The 19,860-nt window shown below is 57.1% G+C and overlaps 2 protein-coding genes across 2 annotated transcripts; both read left to right on the top strand.

Annotated features, from left to right (window-relative positions):
- Positions 1-355: 355 nt before the first annotated feature.
- EGR4 (early growth response 4) lies at positions 356-3,184 on the top strand. The gene is made up of 2 exons (XM_052681851.1): positions 356-953; positions 1,217-3,184. Exons 1-2 carry the CDS (start codon positions 815-817, stop codon positions 2,497-2,499), a joined length of 1,422 nt encoding a protein of 473 aa, XP_052537811.1. The 5' UTR covers positions 356-814; the 3' UTR covers positions 2,500-3,184.
- A 2,362-nt stretch (positions 3,185-5,546) lies between these two features.
- FBXO41 (F-box protein 41) lies at positions 5,547-18,251 on the top strand. The gene is made up of 13 exons (XM_052681866.1): positions 5,547-5,779; positions 8,248-9,168; positions 11,549-11,777; positions 12,288-12,367; positions 12,461-12,771; positions 12,937-13,178; positions 13,600-13,715; positions 13,916-14,068; positions 15,278-15,373; positions 15,641-15,759; positions 15,985-16,143; positions 16,580-16,695; positions 17,420-18,251. Exons 2-13 carry the CDS (start codon positions 8,447-8,449, stop codon positions 17,480-17,482), a joined length of 2,406 nt encoding a protein of 801 aa, XP_052537826.1. The 5' UTR covers positions 5,547-5,779; positions 8,248-8,446; the 3' UTR covers positions 17,483-18,251.
- The last annotated feature ends 1,609 nt before the right edge of the window (positions 18,252-19,860 follow it).

Raw genomic sequence — 19,860 nt, 5'->3', positions numbered from 1 at the left:
AAAAAAAAAAGAGAGAAAGAGAAGGAGAAAGGGAAAGTGGGGGGGGGGGGGGGGGGAGAGGGAAAAAAAAGAACCGAGAGAAAAGGCGGAGGGAGGGGTGGGGGGAGGGAAGGGGCAGCGCGTCACGGGAGAGATTTCCTTATTGGGACTCCCTAGCCTACATCCTGAGTCCATGTATGGGCATTTACGTCACGGCAGCCTCACTGGGGACTCCAGAAATGGCTGCGGCGGAAGGGTCGGAGCAGCCCCGCTGCAGCTATAAAGGGGGTGGCGGGGAGGGAGAGCCGGGTGTCCGCACGGGCTGCGCTGCTCCGCCGGCCCCCTCCCGCCCCCCCGGGCACGGAAACCCCGACCGAATCCCCAGCACCGCCCCGAGCCCCCCCGGCACCTTCCTCCTCACCCTCCGGATTGCCCTACGCATCCTGCAGCGTCTCTAGGATTGTTCCCAGCGCCTCGCTGCATCCCCTGCAGGGTCCCCGGCACCTTCACCGAGCTCCTCGAGCACCCCCTGCGTCCCCTGCGTCACCCCAAGCATCCCCTGCATCACTCTGAGCATCCCGAGCATCACGCAGGGCACCACGGAGCATCGCCTGGATAACCCCAAGCATCCTCCTGGAGCACCCTGAGCATCCTCTGCATAACCCTAAGCATCCTCCAGAGCATCCCAAGCACCATCCGAATAACCCCAAGCATCACCTCGGGTACTGCAGAGCATCCTCTGGATAACCTGAAGCATCCCTGGAGCATTCCTTCCCGGCTCACCCGGAGCATCCCCCAGCCCACTCCGTCTGATCCATCCCTGCATCCCAGCGAAATGCTCAACGTGATGGATTTCTCCTGCTCGGACCCGTTGTATTCCAAGTACGAGGAGAGCTGCGAGATGAAAGCCGGGGACCTGCAGGGCTTGGGGCAGCCTGAGCAGCAACTTCTGGAAGAGGCCGAATTCCTCGGAGGTAAGGGCAGGGCCGGGGGCACCCTGCTGGGACTGCATTCCTCTGCCTGGAACGGAGCTCATCCCCTCCTCTGCCCTGCAGCCCAGGCAGTGCCCAGGGTGGGGGTGGGGAGGTGAAGCCCAGGGCTCCCTGTGCGTCCCCGGGGGGAGGGGGGGGGGGGAGGGAAACCACACAGTGACGCACCATCCGACTCCCACCGTTCCCTCGCGTCTCCCGGCCTGCACCCCATTATCTTCCTAACGCTTTCCATCCTGCATCCCCAGGTGAGCTGCTGGAATACCCCCCCCTGGGCAGCCAGCTGTCCCCCTCGCTCAGCTACACCGGCAGCTTCTTCATCAAGGCTGTGCCTGAGCACCCCCAGGACCAGGAGTCCCTCTTCAACCTGATGTCAGGGATCTTGGGCATCTCCCCCTTCGCCACCTCTGAAGGCCACCAAAGACACCTGGATGCGCTCTATCCCTGTCCTGAGGTGGCACCCAACCAGATGGACATCTATCCCAGCTGCCAGCCTGAAATGAGTGGCTCCATGCAAGCCCCCTTCGCCGAGCAGAGCTACGGCAGCTTCCCCTCTGCGGACGCCGTGCACCCGCTGCAGCCTCAGCCCTCCTTGGGAACCACCTCCCAGTGCTTCTTCGAGAGCAAGCTGCTGGACACCAAGCAGGACATCAAGCTGCCCTCCAGCTCCACAGCGCTGGATAAGTTCAAAGCCCCCTGTGCCCAGTGGGAGCCCATCACCCCGCATCAACCCTTCCTGCCCACCGGCTTCCATCCCACCGAGACCTTCCCAGCGGGGGAGAGCGGCCAGGCCATGTTCCATCCATTGGGCTCCAAGATGGAAAATGCGCTGACCATCAGCTGCCAGGCAGAGCTCGGAAGCCTCACGGAGGATCCTGGCTGTTTCCCCAGCACCAATTTGGGTTTTGGCTGTGAGCCGGAAAACTTTGCTGATACCAAAATCCAGAACCTCCCTGCCCAGCTGATGCCGGAGTTCGACTCTTCCTTGGCACAACCCGACGTCCTTCCAGGTCTGATGGGCTCCACCGAGATCCTCCATCCCCATCCCTCGCCTTCGGTGCCCCCCACGGACTTTTTAGGCCACCCCGTGCCAACCTCCGTCCCCTCCCTGCTGCCCACCCCTCCTACCTTAGCCGAGCCCAAGAAGAAGACGCGCCGCACCAAGTGCTCTTCCAAATGCTTCTGCCCCAAACCCCACGAGAAAGCCTTCGCCTGCCCAGTGGAGAACTGCGTGCGGAGCTTCGCCCGCTCCGATGAGCTCAACCGGCACCTGCGCATCCACACGGGCCACAAACCCTTCCAGTGCCGCATCTGCCTGCGCAACTTCAGCCGCAGCGACCACCTCACCACCCACATCCGCACTCACACGGGTGAGAAGCCCTTCTCCTGTGACACCTGCGGGCGGCGCTTCGCCCGCAGCGATGAAAAGAAGCGACACAGCAAAGTCCACCTGAAGCAGAAAGCGCGGACGGAGGAGAAGCTCAAAGGCTTGGGGTTCTTCTCGGTGGGTCTCTCCTTCGGCACGCTGTGAAAGCCCCATGTTGGTGATGGGAGGTGGTGTTTCCCAATAGAGGACGTCGAACGTCCCGTGGAAGAGCATCCCGTGGTGGGAACAACCTGGAGGTGGTGCAGCCGTGGAGAAGGTGCCAGTGAAGGTTGCCGCAGAAGGAGCGCTGGGGAGGAGAGGTTGGGACCGGGCAGCGCTGGACAGAACGACTCACATTGCCATAAAATCAAGGAACGGTTGGTTGGAAAAGACCTCTAAGATCATCGAGTCCATCTGCCACCAAGACTTTCCACCATTACCACTGCAATCAACACCTCCAGCCAATGGAGCCATCTCCAACCTGCAGAGACTGAGTCATCCCTACAGCTCCTCTTCCAAGGAGGAAAACAGGGCCGAATACAGTGTACAGAAGGGGATTACCCACCGTTTTTATACTCACGGACACACGGGCTGGGGCTGCGTTTGCAGCAAGCTGTGCCTCGCCTGCATTGCACGCGGCGCTCCGGGCTCAAGGAGTGCTTTGCCAATGGAAGGCAGTGGCAGAGGAGCGGGCGCCGCGCGGCTTCGCGATGGAGAGCGGTGAGCGGCGGCGCCCCTTTAGGAACGGTGATGGTCGTAATTAAGGTTATAAATATTTTCCTGTTTGTAAAAAGAATCTATCAGGACTATCGCAGAGCCGTGTCTATTTTTATAATTAAAGCTTTGTTCTCATCCCAGCTCTCTCTGCCTTTCAAAACCCGCGACGGCCGTGGGATTTCGGCTGCGTTTTTTTTTTGTTTTGACCTTTAGCTGCCACATCACGGGGGAGGGGGGGAAAGGGCCCAAATAACTGAGCATGGAGGGGAAACCCATCAGCAGGGATGGAGAACCCATCAGCGGGGATGGCCTTCATCCCCCTGTCGCAGGGTGGGCAGCTCTGTCCCAAGGCACAGAGGGGAAGGGGTTCTCTGCAAGAAGGACGCCGTGGCTCTGGGTTGCTTTGCAGGGAGCAACGTGGCTGCGGATGCTGTGCCCTGGGCACCAGCCCAGCGCTGCTCCTGGAGGGATTTGTCCTACTTGGAGCCCCGCAGTCGGCTCAGCCTCGGGCGGCCCCAACCCGCGCTCCCTGCCGTATTATGGGGGCACTGTGGGGCTGTGCTGCGGGAAGGAGGCACGGACACGGCATCCCGGGGGTCTCGATGCAAGCGGTGGAAAGGATGCGTGCCTCTGAGCACCAGCAAGGCTTGGGTAGAGGGCAAGAAGGAGGCATCCTGCAAGAAACGGGGGGAAAATGGGCCTCAGGGATGGAGGTTATTTTTCTCCTCGTTACCATCTCAGAAAATTGGCGATCTGAGCCAAAACTGCTTTACGGAGGAATAGAGATTTCCTGCTCCATCCTCGGTATCCCTCAGCTTCTTTGTTGGCGTTTGGGCTGCAGCATCCTTCCTGGGATGAGGGACACTGTTATGAGGGACACCGTTATCCCGTGTTCTTCCCACAGAGCCCCCTGCCCCACACCATGGGGTGGCTGTGGGTGGGAAATGAATTTGGGAACTTGGACGAAAGGTCTTTCAGGGCTGCGGAGAGGTGGAATGTGGACAGTTGTACCTGGTGCCCTACGTCCTAAAAGTCTCCTTGCACCTGTCCTTAAGTCTCAGGCCCCCATTGGCACCCAAGGGTGCTCATCCCCTCTGGGTGCTCTCCTGCTGGCACCCACTGCAGCACCACACCAGGAGAGGGCACACGCAATTCCCACACGCCACTCAGCCATGCATCATGCATGAGGCTTTATTAATACCCCTCCCAAAGTTCATCCATTATTGATGAGAGCCTGAAAGCTCTGCAAAAGCTCTGGGCTCTGTAAAGCCTCCAAGCTCTGCTCCATGAGCGGAGCTATCGAGGGAGGAAGGGATGGAGGATGCAGCTGACACAGGGCAGGATGGGGGCAGGTTGTACCCCAACCTTTCAGGGTTTCTTGGGCATGGGGGCAGCTGCTTGTCCCCCGGGATGGTCTCCCCATGCCATCTCCCCAGAGCTGTGTTCACAAAGAAAGGAACACCAAAGCTGGGTGGCTTTGGCACCAAGGACCAAGCTGGAGTGCTTGGGGCTGGAGGAGGAATAAGGCAAGGGCCGCTGTGGGGTGCTTGGGGACAGATCAGAACCAAGCCGAGGTCCAAGATGAGATTTTTGGGTTGGGACTACATGGTCTTTGAGATCTTCCAACCCAAGGAATTCTCTGATACCGGACCATGATCCAGGCCAGGACTCTACTAAGAACCAGACAATGACTGAGGTTGGTGTCTCAGGCTCCAGATCAGGACAAAGCTGGGCGCTCAGGGACCAGACCAGCACCAAGATGGGGAGCTCGGTGTTTGGGATCCAAGCCAGGATGCTCAGGGACCAGCTTAATCTGTTTGGGGACCAGATTATGACCAAGCTGAGATGCAGCCTGGATCACTCAGATCTGGATGGAGACCAAGCCTGGGGACTGCCTGGGAGTTTGGGCTCAGGAATCAGAGCAGGACCAAGTCCAGGATCAAGCCAGGATGCTCAGGGACCGTTTCAGGACCAAGCCGTGTTCCTTGCGCCCACGGATGGGGGACGCAGTGGTGCAGATGCCCACGGCCACCCGCCCATGGGATGCTGTGGGGGAGGTGCTGAGCGGCAATCCCAGGCGGCTGCTGCCGAGGGCAGGGAATGGCTGTGGGGGGGCAGAAGAGAGGAAGGGCGGGCAGGAGGGATGCGTGTTGGGGAATGCGGGTGCCGCATGGCAGCGAAGCCCGGCGGAGGGCCCGCGGTGTTCGTGGGGAGACAGGCAGAGGGAGCTGTGCGGGAGGAAAGCAGCAGCGAGCGGCACTCCGAGCTGCAAAGGAGGAGGAGGCGGCGGCTGCGGGCGCTCCATCCCTCCATCCTGCCGTCCCTCCTTCCTCCATCCCTCATCCCTCCATCCATCCCTCCATCCTCCTCCCGCTCCCCATGCGCAGCCCCCCCTGAGCCCCCGCTCCCTCCTCCCAGCGGGGCCTTCAGCCTCTGCCCTCCTCCTCCTCCTCTTCCTCCCGCCCCTCCCGCTCCCCCCCCTACACCCTCCCCCCGCTCCCTCTCCTTCCCCGGCCCCATGGAGGTGCTGCCCGCGGGGAGCCGGATGCCGGGGACCCCGCATCTCTCCTCCCCGACAAAGCCCTGAGCCGCTTCGCAGACGCAGCCTTTGTGCACTGGGGCGCTCCCTGAGCCCCCCCCCCACACACACACACATACACTCTTATTCTCGAGGATAAGGGAAAAGAGAGAGAGATGCTGCCCTCGCCGGAGGAGCCCGGAGAAGCAGGTATGAAGCAGAGGATGCCGAACTGGGAGGAGGTGGTTTGTCCCCAAAGCAGGGGGGGGATGCGATGGGGACAAAGCTGGGAGGAGAGGGGGACCCGCCGGTGGGGTTCAGCCATCCTTGCCCCCACCCTGCCTTCACTGCAGCCCTAAGGATGGGGACCGGCATCCTCCACCCTCCTTCCACCAAGCAGCTGGAGATCGATGGTCTCTTTATTTGATTTTGTTTCGAGGAGGGGGGGGGGGGGGGGGGGGGGGAATGGGGAAAGAAAAGAAAAGAAATAAGGCTCAACAACGCGATGAAAGGCTCCATGATGGATCGCAGGTAGCAGCACCCGAGCAGCCCACAGCTGTGGGGTTTTCTGCCATCTCTGAGAGCGCTGCTCAGCTTGGGGGGGGGGGGGAGGAGGAAGGGAGGGAGGAGGGAGTGAGGGATGGTGGTCTCCTTCAGTCTATTTTTCATCGTTATTTTGGGGTTGGGAAGGAGGAAGGTTTGTACTGACTCACGGCCGTGCCCAGGGCTGGGACCATGCGGCGTTCAGAGCAGCCTGGGCTGGATGGTGGCTCAGGGCTGGAGAACACAGAGCGAGGCGGGTCGGCACCCCGGGAGCCGCGGGCAGCGATCCAGGCCTGGAATATCAGCACTGCACGATGCTGTGGCCCCAGCCCTAAGGGTAGAAAAATGCTTTATCATCCCACCAAAGGCGACCGATGGAAAGCAGGTTGGCTTTGTGCTGGGTGGGCTCAGCCAGGCGGGGTTAACATGAGGGGATGCGTTTTGTAACGACCCCAAAATACAAACCAGGCCAGCAGACAGCTGCAGGAGCAGCCAGGCAGCTCCATACATCCTCCCAGCGCATCTCTGATGTGCTTTATTATTACTGTCATTACCATCATTGTATTTTTACGTGGATTTCTTTCCCTTCCTGATTTTTCCCTAGAAGAAAAACGGTTTGGAGGGGTGTGTTGAGCCACCCTGGGGATGGGTGGAGGTTCAGTGATGGATTATCCCCTCAAAGTTCCATGGTTTTGGGGTATGGAGGGGTCTCAGGGCGATGGGATTTACCTTTTGCAGGATATGGCTGGGGATGTTGCCACACTGCTTCCCCTCGGTGCTCTGGGGAGGGCAAAACCACCATGGTGTCTCTTTGGGGTAGAAACACGCTGTTTTATTTCAAGCTGGAACACCGTTGCCAGGCCAGTGGTTTCACGCATGGTGACGACCTGAAATAATTAAACTAAATTCCTCGAGAGAGAGAAGGAGGCCATAGCTGGATGCTCCCAGCCCTGTGCGGTGCTGGTGGCTGGGTTTCAGCTGGCTTCTCCCATTTCCCAAAGGCTTGGTTGCCCCCTGATACTTTGGAGGGTTTGGGAGCAGTGGATAACCCCACAGAGAGCCTCCCTGCAGCACTGCAGCGTAGGGGTCCCACAGACCTGGAGGGGGGTTTTGAGACCCAAAACCTCATGGGGAGAAGAGATCCTTCGTTGTGGATGTCGCATCTCCGTATCACATCTTTGGGGTGAATCTGGGTCTTTATGCCCAAGCAGCAAACGGGCCAAACCTGATGGGTCTGGGTTGGCCTGGGGGGAAAATGGGATGGAGGAGCATCGGCTGAGCCTGCAGCAAAGAGGGAATGGGAGAGGGACAGCCCAGCACCCATGGGGTGATGCCATCATAGGTGTGAAATGGGGACATCCCCAAGGCAGTGATGGGACTTAATGGTTGTGGTGAGGAGCTGAAGAAGTAACTGTGGGAGACAAATTCCTGATGTGAAGCTGCATGATGTAAAATGGCTGGGTTGCCCTGTGCTGGGAGGAAATGAGACTCATCTGGAGACAGGGATGCTCCTTGGGCTGGAGATTCCTGGTACCACAGTGGCTCCTTGCAGCGTGCTTGTGCAGGAGGCACATGGAACACCTCTCAGCAGCAAGCTGAGGGCTGATGGAATGGACAGAGGCTTCCCATGGGTTTTATGACTGTGAATCCTCCCAATGACTGTGAGCTTTCACAAGGGTTGTGCACCTCCCAAAGAGCTTTGGATTTTCCCAAGAGTTGTAGATCTTCCCAAGGGTTGGGGATCTTCCCAAGGGTTGTGGATCTTCCCAAGAGTTGGGGACCTTCCTAAAGGTTGTGGACCTTCCAAAGGGTTGTGGATCTTCCCAAAGGTCGTGGATCTTCCCAAAGGTTGTGGATCTTCCCAAGGGTTGGAGAACTTCCCAAAGGTTGTGGATCTTCCCAAAGGTCATGGATCTTCCCAAGGATTGTAGATGTTCCCAAAGGTTATGGCTATTCCCAAGGGCTGTGGATCTCCCCGGGTGTTGCACACTTTCTTCAGTGCTGTGCACCGTTCCCAGCGTTGTGTTTGAGTGGGAAAAACATGGGAGGGATGCAGACCGGGAACTGAGAAGGACCGAGGAAGGACTTTTGGGGACCCGTCATCCCCGTGTCACTAACACCCCTCTCCCTTCCAGTGCCCAGCACCACCTGATGCCGACATCCCACAAGACTTGCCGGAATCCCGCTCCTGCCCCAGCACTCCCAGCCCGCCATGTGGAGCTGTGACCCCACCGCCCAGCATTCCCCAAGCCATTCTTCTCTCCACCCGTCCGTCCGTCCCTCGCCATGAGCGATGCTGCACGGTTTCCCTGCGCTGGGGCACGTAGCTGAGGGATGGCCTCGTTGGATCTGCCCTACAGGTGTCCGCGGTGCGGGGAGCACAAGCGTTTCCGCAGCCTCTCCTCGCTGCGGGCACACCTGGAGTACAACCACACCTATGAAACCCTCTACGTCCTCTCCAAGACCAACAGCATCTGCGATGCCGCCGTCTTCCCGCTGGCCGCCGACGGGGCCTTGTTGACACCGGCTGCCCGGCGGGATTACTTTGAGAGCACCTCTTTCCAAGGCAAAGATCAGCGCTTCTCCTGCGACCTCGTCCCCGCCGAAGAGTTGGAGCCGGCTCCATCTTCCTCCCCTTCGCCTCGTTATGTCCATGAGATTGAGATCCCACTGACTGAGATCTTCACCCGGGGCAAGGCTGTGGCTCCAGCCCCAACGCCGCCAGCCGCTATGGATGCAGCCTACGAGGAAGGCTTGGCTCGCTTGAAGATCCGCGCCTTCGAGAAACTGGAGGTGGACAAGAGGCTGGAGAAGCTGACGGAGGAGGTGGAGCAGAAGATCGCCTCGCAGGTCGGCCGGCTCCAGGTGGAGTTGGATCGCAAGAGCTCGGAGCTGGAGAAAGCCAAGCAGGAGAGCTTGAGGCTCAGCCGGGAGAAGCAGGAGCTGGAGGACCGTGCATCCGAGCTGTCCCGCCAGGTGGATGTCAGCGTGGAGATGCTGGCCTCGCTCAAGCAGGACCTGGTGCAGAAGGAGCAGGAGCTCACCCGCAAGCAGCAGTGAGTGCTTTGTTCCTTCTCCGTGCTGTGGGGTGGGAGGCAATGAGTCCTGGTGGAGAGCTGCAAGGAGCCCAATGCTGTCACCAAACAACGCTCATTAGCACCATCCCTCATTAGGGTTTGCATCTTCCTCCACACGTGGAGGAAGTGTCCATATAGATCTGAGCTCCTCCGTGTTCATGTCCAAGCTCTCATGAGAGATTGCGTCCAAAGCCACCAGAGTCCCATGGCCAAACTGGGGATGCTTATGGCCATCCTGCTGGGGATGCTTGCGGCCACACGGTAGTGCCCACGCTGTTCCGATGGGTGTCCCCCAGACCAGGGCTGGCTCACCCCTGTGGCCCCACAGCTGAGTCATGCTTATGCTCATGGTTATAAAGATGAAGAGGACACCTCGGCCATGCCTGATTCAGGATTGTTCTCCCAGAAGGAGTGGTGTAACCTGAGTAGTAATACCTCAACTCGCTGTTTAAGACTGTGGCATTGCCCTCTTCATTTTCATCCCATGTTGCCCATTCAAACCTCTCTTTCCACTCCAGTGCTGTTCCAGGGATTCCTCCAGTCAAGCTTGGGATCCTTTTGTCCATCAGAGTTTATCACCTAAACAGGACCTTGTTACAAAAGAGTTTCTTAGCAATGCTGGAGGTCGTGGCAGTGCCTATAAAGTCAGTGAGGATCAGGTTAATGGAGGCAGTCACAGTTGTGCTGAACTGGGAGCACTGGTGGGATTCCTCAAGGACCTGTCTTGGTCTTCAGTGTCTTTTACACATTCAGGAATGATTTGGACTCCAATATAATGACTGTGGGTAGGAAACAGTGCTCATGCCCATGGGATTTGTTGGTGTTAGGGATGGTCCTGGGGTGCAGAGCAGGATGATGCCAGGTGCTGGATAAGGACAATAACTCTTGGTTGGGAGGTGGATGTGTGCAGAGCAGGAGATTCAGGGGCTGCCATCAGCTGCCCCATGAGTGTTGGCCAGGGGCATTTCTGGGGTGGGCAGCAGAAGGACAAGAGCCAATGGCATGGACAACTGAGCAGGGCCTGGAGGGATGTGAAGCAGATGGAGTAGGCCGATGGTTCAGATGGGGCTTATTTGGTTCATGCACACTGTTGCCCCCTAAGAACCTAGTTATGCACCAAAGACACCTCTTGGATTTGCATCCCCTTAGAGAAGTCCTCCTGCCCACCCACCATCTCATAGGTCTTCTATGACCACAAAATCCCCCTGGCTTAAATGACTTATTTCCAGGAGGATCAGCTAGGAGGTAGGAAGCTTGTAGCACCCAGTGACATCCCAGAGCCCTCGCTGCAGGCTGGTGACATCTATTGCTGGCAGCCTGTTTGCACCTCAGCTCTGCTGGCTTTGCTGAGGGTGTTTTTCCACCCGTTCCATGGGAATGAGAGATGCAAGAGATAGCCATCAGCATCTCCTTACAGCACCAGCCACGTGCCAGCACCCTATTTGCTCTCCAAAGCTCTGGGGCACCTTGCCAGGAGCCTTCCCAAATTATTGCTGGTGAGCTCACTCTGCAAGCAGCAGGGTTAGGGGCAATTAATTGGTCATCAAACGGCAGTTAATAATCGATGGCACGAATTGCATCTCTATGGGCTGCCTCCTTCTCTTCTTCCTCTTCGTCCTCCGGTTCAGCTCAGTGCACGAGTGTGGCCGGGTGTATTTCTGTTTCCATGGTGCTTCTGCATGCAAGCGTGGCTCTGCGTGTGTGTGTGTGGGTGTGCTCAGCAGCTGTGCATGCCTGAGTGTGCAAACGTGCATTTATGGGGCACAAGCATTTGCATGCATGTGATGGCAGTGTGTTTGATGCATGTGTTTATAGGACTGAAGCAGCACCTCAGCAGGGCAAACCTCATTTACCTGAGTCCATCCATTGGCTCAAGGCTCCCAAGCTCCTTCTAATTAACACATTAATGACAGTGCCTCTGAGGCTGTACCTGCTGGGCATACCAGGGTATAAAGCTGAGCAGGATTCAGACTGCCCATAAGGCTTTTTCCTTAAGTCTGCCCTTCTCACACGAGGCAGAGTGCTTTTCTCCATCATCATGCTACGCCGTCACCATCCATGCTACACTGTCACCATTCTTCTCCCTCTGCTCCATCGCATGGCAACGGGGGCTTAGGCTGGGCTTTGCATCCCAACAGAGGCATTGGAGATGCTGGATCCTCCAAAATGAGGCGGTCACATTCATCCTGCATGCTGGAGCACCTCCTGCTGCCCTGTATGCCCGAATTAGCCCCAGACCAGGCTAGATTCAAGGCACATGGGCATCCCTGGCCAGTCGCATGATGGAAATGGAGTGGGGTTGAGTGGAAGAAGACGCAGTGAGTGGGGATGAGTGTCACTCGCTGTCCCTCTCTCACAGGGAGGTGCTGCAGATCGACCAGTTCCTGAAGGAGACGGCCGCCCGCGAGGCCAACGCCAAGGTGCGCCTGCAGCACTTCATTGAGGAGCTGCTGGATCGGGCGGACCGGGCTGAGAAGCAGCTTCAGATCATCAGCAGCAGCTGTGGAACGACTCCGAACGGCAGTTTGGGACGCTGCGGAACGCCAGGCGCTAAGGCTGCTGGCCGAGCGGTACCCACACGGGCACAGGCACGACCGTGTGGCTTCTCTGGTTCTGGATCTAAAAGGGTTCAGTGGGGAGGGATGGGGGCACCCGTGGGGATAGGGGGGATTCATTAGTGGTCTTGGTTGGTGTCCGGTTGCTACATGCAGTGAACACGGGCAAGGCACGGGGGACAATGCCGGAGATGCACTTGGAAAGTCCAGAACATTGGGTGGGAGGTGACAGCTTCAACCAGGGGAACTTCAGGTTAGGTACTAGGAGAAATTTCCTCTCTGAATGAGTGGTGGGTTAGGATCAGGGTTAATGACAGGCTGCCTAGGGAGGTGGGAGAGTCACTGTCTCTGGAGGTATTCCAGAACCGTGGAGATGTGGCATTGAGGGACGTGGTTAGTGGGCACAATGGGGATGGGCTGGAGCCAGACTTGATCTTAGAGCTCTTTTCCAACATTAATGACTCCGTGAGCCTAAGTCCACCTGCATTTCCCACATCTGATGTATTTCTCCATGTTAGCTCCTATTCTCATCTGTCCCCACAGAGAGACCGGCACCCAGGGCTGGGGGCAGCTGTTCATGGCCCCTATGCCATTCCCAACCAGCGCTCCTCTTCCAGCACTGGGTGAGCGTTTGGGTTTTTATTGGGACAACGGGAAGGGGACACCCACCCTCGGGGATGATGATGAGCACTGAGGTTGGATATCATCAACCGTAGGGCTTCAAGCCGGGCCAAAGCGGTGTCACAGAGCTCAGGCTGCTACGACAGCGACAGCGCAGAGCCGTGTCCCACCGACGACACCGCCGATGGACATCCCTACGCGGCGCGGGACGGCGGTCGGGGCTCAGGGCTGCGGCGTCAAGCCATCCAAAATTGGCACCGCAGACCCTACCGCAACAGCACGGAGGGCGAGGAGGGCGATGTGTCCGACGTGGGATCCCGCACCACTGAGTCAGAGGCTGAGGGCTGGGAGCCGGAGGTGCCTGGCATCGCCGCATCCCGGCCCGCTGGCAGCTGTCGGCTGACGGGTGAGAGTGCAGTGGGGGGGCTCAAGGATGGGGAGGATGCATGGGGGGACGGGATGTCACTGTGATGGGCAATGGCAACACGACACGTGGTTTTCGGTTGTCCTTTTCCTCAACTCCACGTGGAGCATCCCTTTGTCGATGGCACTGATGGCCCCTGTCCCACAGCCAGGTCCGAGGGGGCTATGAGCAAGGGGGGCCGGATGGAGAGGGGCAGCCCGGGTCACTGCAGCGAGGTGATCAGCCCTGAGATCCTCAAGATGCGGGCAGCGCTCTTCTGCATCTTCACCTACCTGGACACCAAGACCCTGCTGAGGGCGGCTGAGGTGTGCAAGGACTGGAAGTTTGTGGCCCGGCACCCGGCCGTGTGGACGCGGGTGCTGCTGGAGAATGCCAGGGTCTCCTCCAAGGTATGGGAACAGGGGTGGCACAGTCTGGGGTGAGACCTCAGAGGTCTTTCTTTCAGAAGGACGAAGCCATTCTCCTGGCTTGCATTGTGTGCCCACGTGTGCAGGGTTCCTGGTGTCACCATCAAAGAGACATCAGTACGCACACTGATGGGTGCACTCGTGCATGAGTGTTTGTGGGCACGGGCCCACCTGTCCTCACATTTCCACATTGTACTCACATCCACCCATAGCTCTATGCATAATTTTGTCCACGCATGCCCTTACGTATGCATTGTCACCAACTTATGGCAGAAACACCCATGTTGTTGTGTGTGCACGTGTGCGCTGCAGGGTGTGCACAAAGGCCCCCCAGATAGCCAAGGGTGGGTGGTTGGGACATCACCGAGGATATCCCCCCGTGACGGCCACCCCTGTCCCCCAGTTCCTGGCCATGCTGTCCCAGTGGTGCACCCAGATGCACTCCCTCACACTCCAAAACCTCAAGCCACGCCAGAGGGGGAAGAAGGAGAGCAAGGAGGACTACATGAAGAGCACGCGGTGAGTCCCCGCGGCCCCGGGCACCCCCAGCACCCCTTCAGAGCTGATGATGTCCCGTGAGCACCGATGGCCCCCCTCCACCAGTGGCCATTCACCACCCAACGGCTCCTGCTGAGGGTTTTGGGCACCGACACCAACACCCACGGGTCACATCACTCTCCGTGGACTTCCAGCAATTAATTCTGCCTCTATCCCTGCAGGGGCTGCCTGGAAGCCGGCTTGGAGTCCCTGCTGAAGGCGACGGGCAGCAACCTGCTGATCCTACGCATCTCACACTGCCCCAACGTGCTGACCGACCGCTCGCTCTGGCTGGCCAGCTGCTACTGCCGGGCCCTGCAGGCTGTCACGTACCGGTAAGGATGGCCCACACAGACCCTGCAGTTCCCCACTGGGAGATGACAAGGAGTATCCCTGCAGTGTGCTGGGACCCCTCTGGTGCCCTTTGCTGTGTCAAGCATCACACAGACTCACTTCTCCGTGTCTCCAGTCCCAGTGTACTCAAGGAACAATGAAAGGTGTTCCTATAACCATCACGCTCTTCTCGCACATTCCCATGCAGTCATTCCCCTTGCTGGTCCATTCCCACCATCCCGTTACCCATCTTGCTCACCTGGCCCAGCGGGGGTCTTGGTACAGGGACACTGCTTTGTGTTAGAGATGGGCAAAGGAGAAGAGCATCAAAACTGGGTCCCAGTGAGGCTTCACCTGATGAGGTCACCATCTGACTGTCACCATCTGATGAGGTTTCCTAATGGGGAGTAGAGAACTTTTGGTCCCTCTGTCTGGGGTTGGAAGCAGATGATCTTTAACAGACCTTCAAACCTGAGACATGCTGTGGTTCTATGATAATTCTGTGACTCTATCCTGAAAAGGAGGATGGCTCTGCTACAGAATCACAAAGACCTGACTTGGAGACCTTGCCCAACAGCAAGGACACAAGGTCCATGGCAGTGCTCAGGACCTGGAGGATATCACAGGCTGCTCCTCAGGCTCGGCCACTTCTCAAGGCCTTCCAAGTGTGCTCAGGGGGCTGCCTTGTGTTGAACCAAGTGAGCTTGGCTGCAGCTCTTGTAACCCCACGCTGCGAGACAGCCTGCTGCCGCCAGGTTTAACCCAAAGATTCAGCCATTGCCCTTCCAAAGGCGTTAGAGCGAGTCCAAGCTCCTGGCACATCATTAACCTGTGATTCTGACTCATGCTCTAATTAACCCGTCACACTCACGAGGAGCTCTTGGCAGGCGCCTTCAATGGGTGTGAAATGGTCACCATAACACCCACCGCTTATTTTCAGGCTTGTCTGAAGTTTCAAAGTAGGTCATTCCAAGTTAGAAAGCGTGGCCTCTGTCTTCAGGATGGAACAGTAAGGAGAGGCCTGGGTTGGTGATCTCAGGACAGCTGTCTTTGACACTGATCCTCAGTGCCTCTTGTCTTTCTTGACGTTGCACATCTGTAAGCACCATTCCTGATGAAAATGGTTGTGTTTTGGTTATACATAATGACCAGCTCCCAGGGCAGCATCACTGCCAGCTGGGCCCACCAGGTATGTTCTGTGTTCACTCCAGGAGCTCTACAGACCCTGTGGGTCATGAAGTCATCTGGGCCCTCGGGGCAGGCTGCAGGGACATCATCTCTCTCCAGGTTGCACCTCTGCATCCCTGGTAAGAGCCACACTGAGCTACTGGGGTTTGTGCTGAACACGAGGGGATCACTGGGAGGGGGAGAAATTGGGTGCCAGATCCACATTGGCTTGTGGGATCCTTGCGAGTTGAACAGTGATCCTGGAGGTCAGCTGGGGGATCAGGAGCTTAGCTCTATCCCCTGCTGCAAAGATGGGGAGCTGTTGAGTAGAGGCACCTCCTTCCCAAGACAGAAATATTTTGAGGAGACTGAACATTGAACATCAAACATTTTCTTCCCCTCCCCAGCCAGCAGCCAACACGTTTCAGCAACCGCTGCCTTCAGATGATTGGGAGGTGCTGGCCACACCTGCGGGCGCTGGGCATTGGTGGGGCAGGCTGTGGTGTCCAGGGCCTGGCATCCTTAGGTAGGTGGCTCTCCTCCAGTGGGACAGGAGAAGGGAACCTTGCTGAGGGCACTGTATACCCCTGAGAGATGCTCTATGATGATCTCAACGGGCAAATCCAGTCCAGTGACCATGGGTGGACTTTGCTCCTCCCTGCTGCCCCCCATCCCTCCTAGCACCCCACTCCCATCAGCTGTCCCCAGCCCTTCCCCATAGGGTGCCAACAGTGGTTCTTTGTCCTTTTAGCCCGAAACTGCATGAGGCTGCAGGTCCTGGAGCTGGACCACGTGGCAGAGATCAACCAAGAGGTTGCGGCAGAGATGTGTCGAGAGGGGCTGAAGGGCTTGGAGATGTTGGTGCTGACCTCCACACCCGTCACCCCCAAAGCTCTGCTGCATTTCAACAGTGAGTAGCAGCTCTGGTGGAGGAGGGACACAGCGTTGTCTGCTGACCAAAAGGCCACCAGATAAAAAGATCCAGTGGGGCTTTACAGCCCTACTGGGAGGAGAACGGCATTGACACTGGGAGGTGCTGGGAACTCCGTGATGGAAGGTTTTTAAGGGGAGACTCAACACCCTTCTCTCAGGGATGGGTCAAGAAGAGCTGGGAGAACACCCATGTGGATGGGATAAAGTTTCACAAGGAAGAGGTGGGGCTGATGAAATGAGATAGGACAACTGGAATCCATCATGGAGGTGGGTCACCCATCCAGAGTAGGTCTACTCTGTCATCAGGATGAGGTTTCCCCAAATATGTAACAATGGGTTGTAAGGTAAATCCCAGATGTTGGGGAAGCTGTCCCCACAGTCATGGCAAATCCAGGTTGTGTCTTTGCTCCCAGGTGTGTGCCGGAACCTGAAGTCCATCGTCGTACAGGTGGGCATTGTGGACTACTTCAAGGAGCCCCACAGCCCCGAAGCCAAGAAGATGTTTGAAGAAATGGTGAACAAACTCCAGGTAAAGGACGCTGGTTCCAGGTCACTCGTGTGCCTGCAGCTCCCTTCCTGTGGGACCCGGGGACAATTTCTTATCCACTGAAGTCACTCCACAGAGAACCTTTTAGCTCACTGGGGATACCTTGAAGACGTGCTCTGCTTCATACACGTCCTGCAGCCAGCTGGGTTCCACAAGGGCACAAGGCCCTAGATGCAGGGCAGGACATGGGGACATGTTCAGCAGCACAGATAGGTGAGCTGAGATGGTTTATGTGGTCCATGCTCTGCTGAGCCCACATGCAGGAGCAATGGTGAGCAGCAACCCCAACCCACATCCAGCCCCAGCCTCAGGGACACTCTATGGAAAAGGAGTTTTGGAAGGTCCTTCCCTGCCCACCACCACGCCATGCAAACCCTGCACATCCATGTCATCTATCACAAGCTATCAGTGTCCCCTGGAAACGGTTGGACTCGATGTGGTCTTTTCCAACCCTAATGATTCTATGATTCTACGAGGTTCTATGAAGGATGTTTTTCACCAAGCAGGAAACAAATCCAGAGTTGGCTTCAAGGGCATGGGGTTAGGAGGCATTGAGGCAGTCCTGTGAGGAAACAGGTCCTCATAGGATGTAGGTGGTGGGGATGGGACCCATTGCCATAGTTGCATGCAAGATGCTCTCCCCTTGCTGGCCCCATAGCACCAGTGCTGGCTCCCACCCCAACCCTGCCCTCTGCTCCTCTTCCAGGCCCTGAGGAAAAGACCCGGCTTCTCCAAGATCTTACACATCAAGGTGGAAGGAGGCTGCTAGACCTTCAGGGAACCACAAAGCACATTCCCTCTCTTGCCCTGTGGAGCCAGAGGCCCTGCACAACCAAACCCATCGCTGCTGCTCCTCCGTTGCCGTTGGAGCTCGGAGATGCCAGCCCATGCACAAAACCCCAAACTCTTGCAGGCCTTAGCGAGCAGCCGGCGCTCGCCGCAGGGCCGGCTCATGGACGTGTCACGGACAAGAAGGTGCTACTCATGGAAATTTTCCAGCTGCCCAAAGGGGCAGGTCCATGCTGTTTCCCAGGAGGGAAGATGGCTTCGAAGCTCATGGCTGCTCATTGCCAAGGATCCTTTGTTTGGGAATGCCTTTTTCTTGGAACTCTCTTTTTTGGGGGGCTGTTTGTTGGCATGGGGGCTGAGGATGGCCCAGCCCATCTCATGGGCTCTTTGCAGAGTGCTGTGCTCAGTGCATCACCACTGGAGTGTCCTTGTTCATTCCATGGGCCGGTGGATGTGGGGTGGGAAGGGCCACTCCTGCAGGGCTCCCGTTCACTTTCATTTCATTTATTTGAGAGGAGCACCCAAATGTGGGTAAATGCTGCCCAGAACCAGCAGCTGTCACAGCACAAGCCCAGATGGCAGAGCTGCATCCTGAAGCTGCAGGAGTCAGAAGACGCTGGGAACAATGGTTGCTCTCCAGAGATCTCCATCCTCTCCACTCAACCCTTCTGCCAAGGCAATAAATCACCACATCCCACATCCTCGTCCACCAGGAAACACGGATCACTCTCCTGCACCCATCAACATCCACCACTCTGGATCGATGGATCCAGATGGATCCAACTCTCTGGAGCGAGTTGTTGTGTGGAGAGAGGAACTGGCCTGGGCTTCACCTTTGTCACCTCATCGGGCAGCATGAAGGAGAAACCTTGGCCAAATAATCCTGACATCCAATGCAGCTGGTTGAAGTATCAGCCCAACTGCCTTGGTAGAGCCCATATCGATATCCACAGCTTATTTTATTTCTGGTTTTTCCTTCTGGCTATCTTCTTCCTTCAAGGACGTTACCCCATCTCCCCTCAAACGCTCATCTTTTTTTCCAAAGGAAAAAAGGCTCTTGAAAGGCAACCAACAGGGTAAGGTGTCTCCATCCTCTGCCCTGGTGAGAAGATGCCAAAGGTCCCCAGGCCATGGGGAACACTCGTCAGAGCACTGCCAGCAGCACGGACATGTCCTTAACCACAGCTCTCTGCCACCCCACGCCCCAACCAGGTGTGCTCAGAAGCTGAAAGAAGCCAACTGGGAAGAGCAGATCTGGGGAGGATTTTCCCCTTCTCCTGGGACACTGCTGAAGGTTTTGGTGCCTGTTGGCTACAGGGCTGCCCATGGTGCATGCACGGCTGGGAGGAGCCAGCTCTTCCCAGAGCATCTCCCCATCCTACTGGGTGATGGGCTGCCGTGGAGCATCTATAGACTCATTTTGGTACCACCATCCTCAACCACATCATGAAAGCATCAGATTTCAACCTGGAGCTCCCACCATGCTGGGAATCAATAGGAACCTTGAAAACACCCAAATCACCGAGGCTGGTGGTGGGCTGGGGGCAGCTGTTGCCTCTCCAACCCCAGAAGACCATTCCACTCACTCCTCACCCCATCCACGTTGTCCCCCCACCAAAGCAGGGTAGGGTTGCATGCCTTTTTTTTTGGCTGTAACCCCTGATTTGAAGCACCTGAAGTCCCCCACTGACAGCGGCCTTCCAGGAGAAGGCTGCTCCCTCTACGCACCAAACTCGGGAACCCAAAAACTGCCTGTGAGAAACTACCACGTCCTAGGGATAAGATCCACCAGGGGTTACCTCCACCCCAGGGAGGCCTGGACAAACATATTCCAGGGGCAGAAGAAGCAAGGGATGTCTCGACCAGCAAAAAAAACACCAACCACCAAAGCTTTGGCCCTGTGTGCCACTCTGTCACCATCCCACGAGCGTGGCCCCGGTGGAGGTATCGCCATTGGAAGCGGCCCAGAGACTCTGTGAAATCCCCTTCAAAAGAAACAAAGTAAGTATTTATTTCTATACAAAACAAAGAAGAAGAAAAGAAAAAAAAAAAAAAAAAGAAGATTTTAAAGGAAAACGATATACTCCGCATGTTTATACGCTCTATGCTTAAAGACTGTCCCACGGGAGAGCCGTGTCTGAAGACTGCAGCCACGGAGCATCGGAGGGTGACACAGCCACGTGGGATGTCCCCATCCCCATCTCCACGAGGGTTTTGTCACAACAGAACAACCTCACCCCACATCGGTGCTGAGATCAGACCAAGCCATCCGCCTCCCCTCGGTACCTTCCCAAAAAAGTCAGATTTCTGGCTTTGCAAAGCCACGTTTTTACCAAAATCCCGTGTCACAGGAGGATC

This window comes from Tympanuchus pallidicinctus, unplaced genomic scaffold, assembly GCF_026119805.1.
Source record: "Tympanuchus pallidicinctus isolate F22 unplaced genomic scaffold, pur_lepc_1.0 scaffold2, whole genome shotgun sequence".
Taxonomy (NCBI): domain Eukaryota; kingdom Metazoa; phylum Chordata; class Aves; order Galliformes; family Phasianidae; genus Tympanuchus; species Tympanuchus pallidicinctus.
Note: the sequence above shows the minus strand (reverse complement) of the source record. Positions and strands in the feature narration are given on the sequence as shown.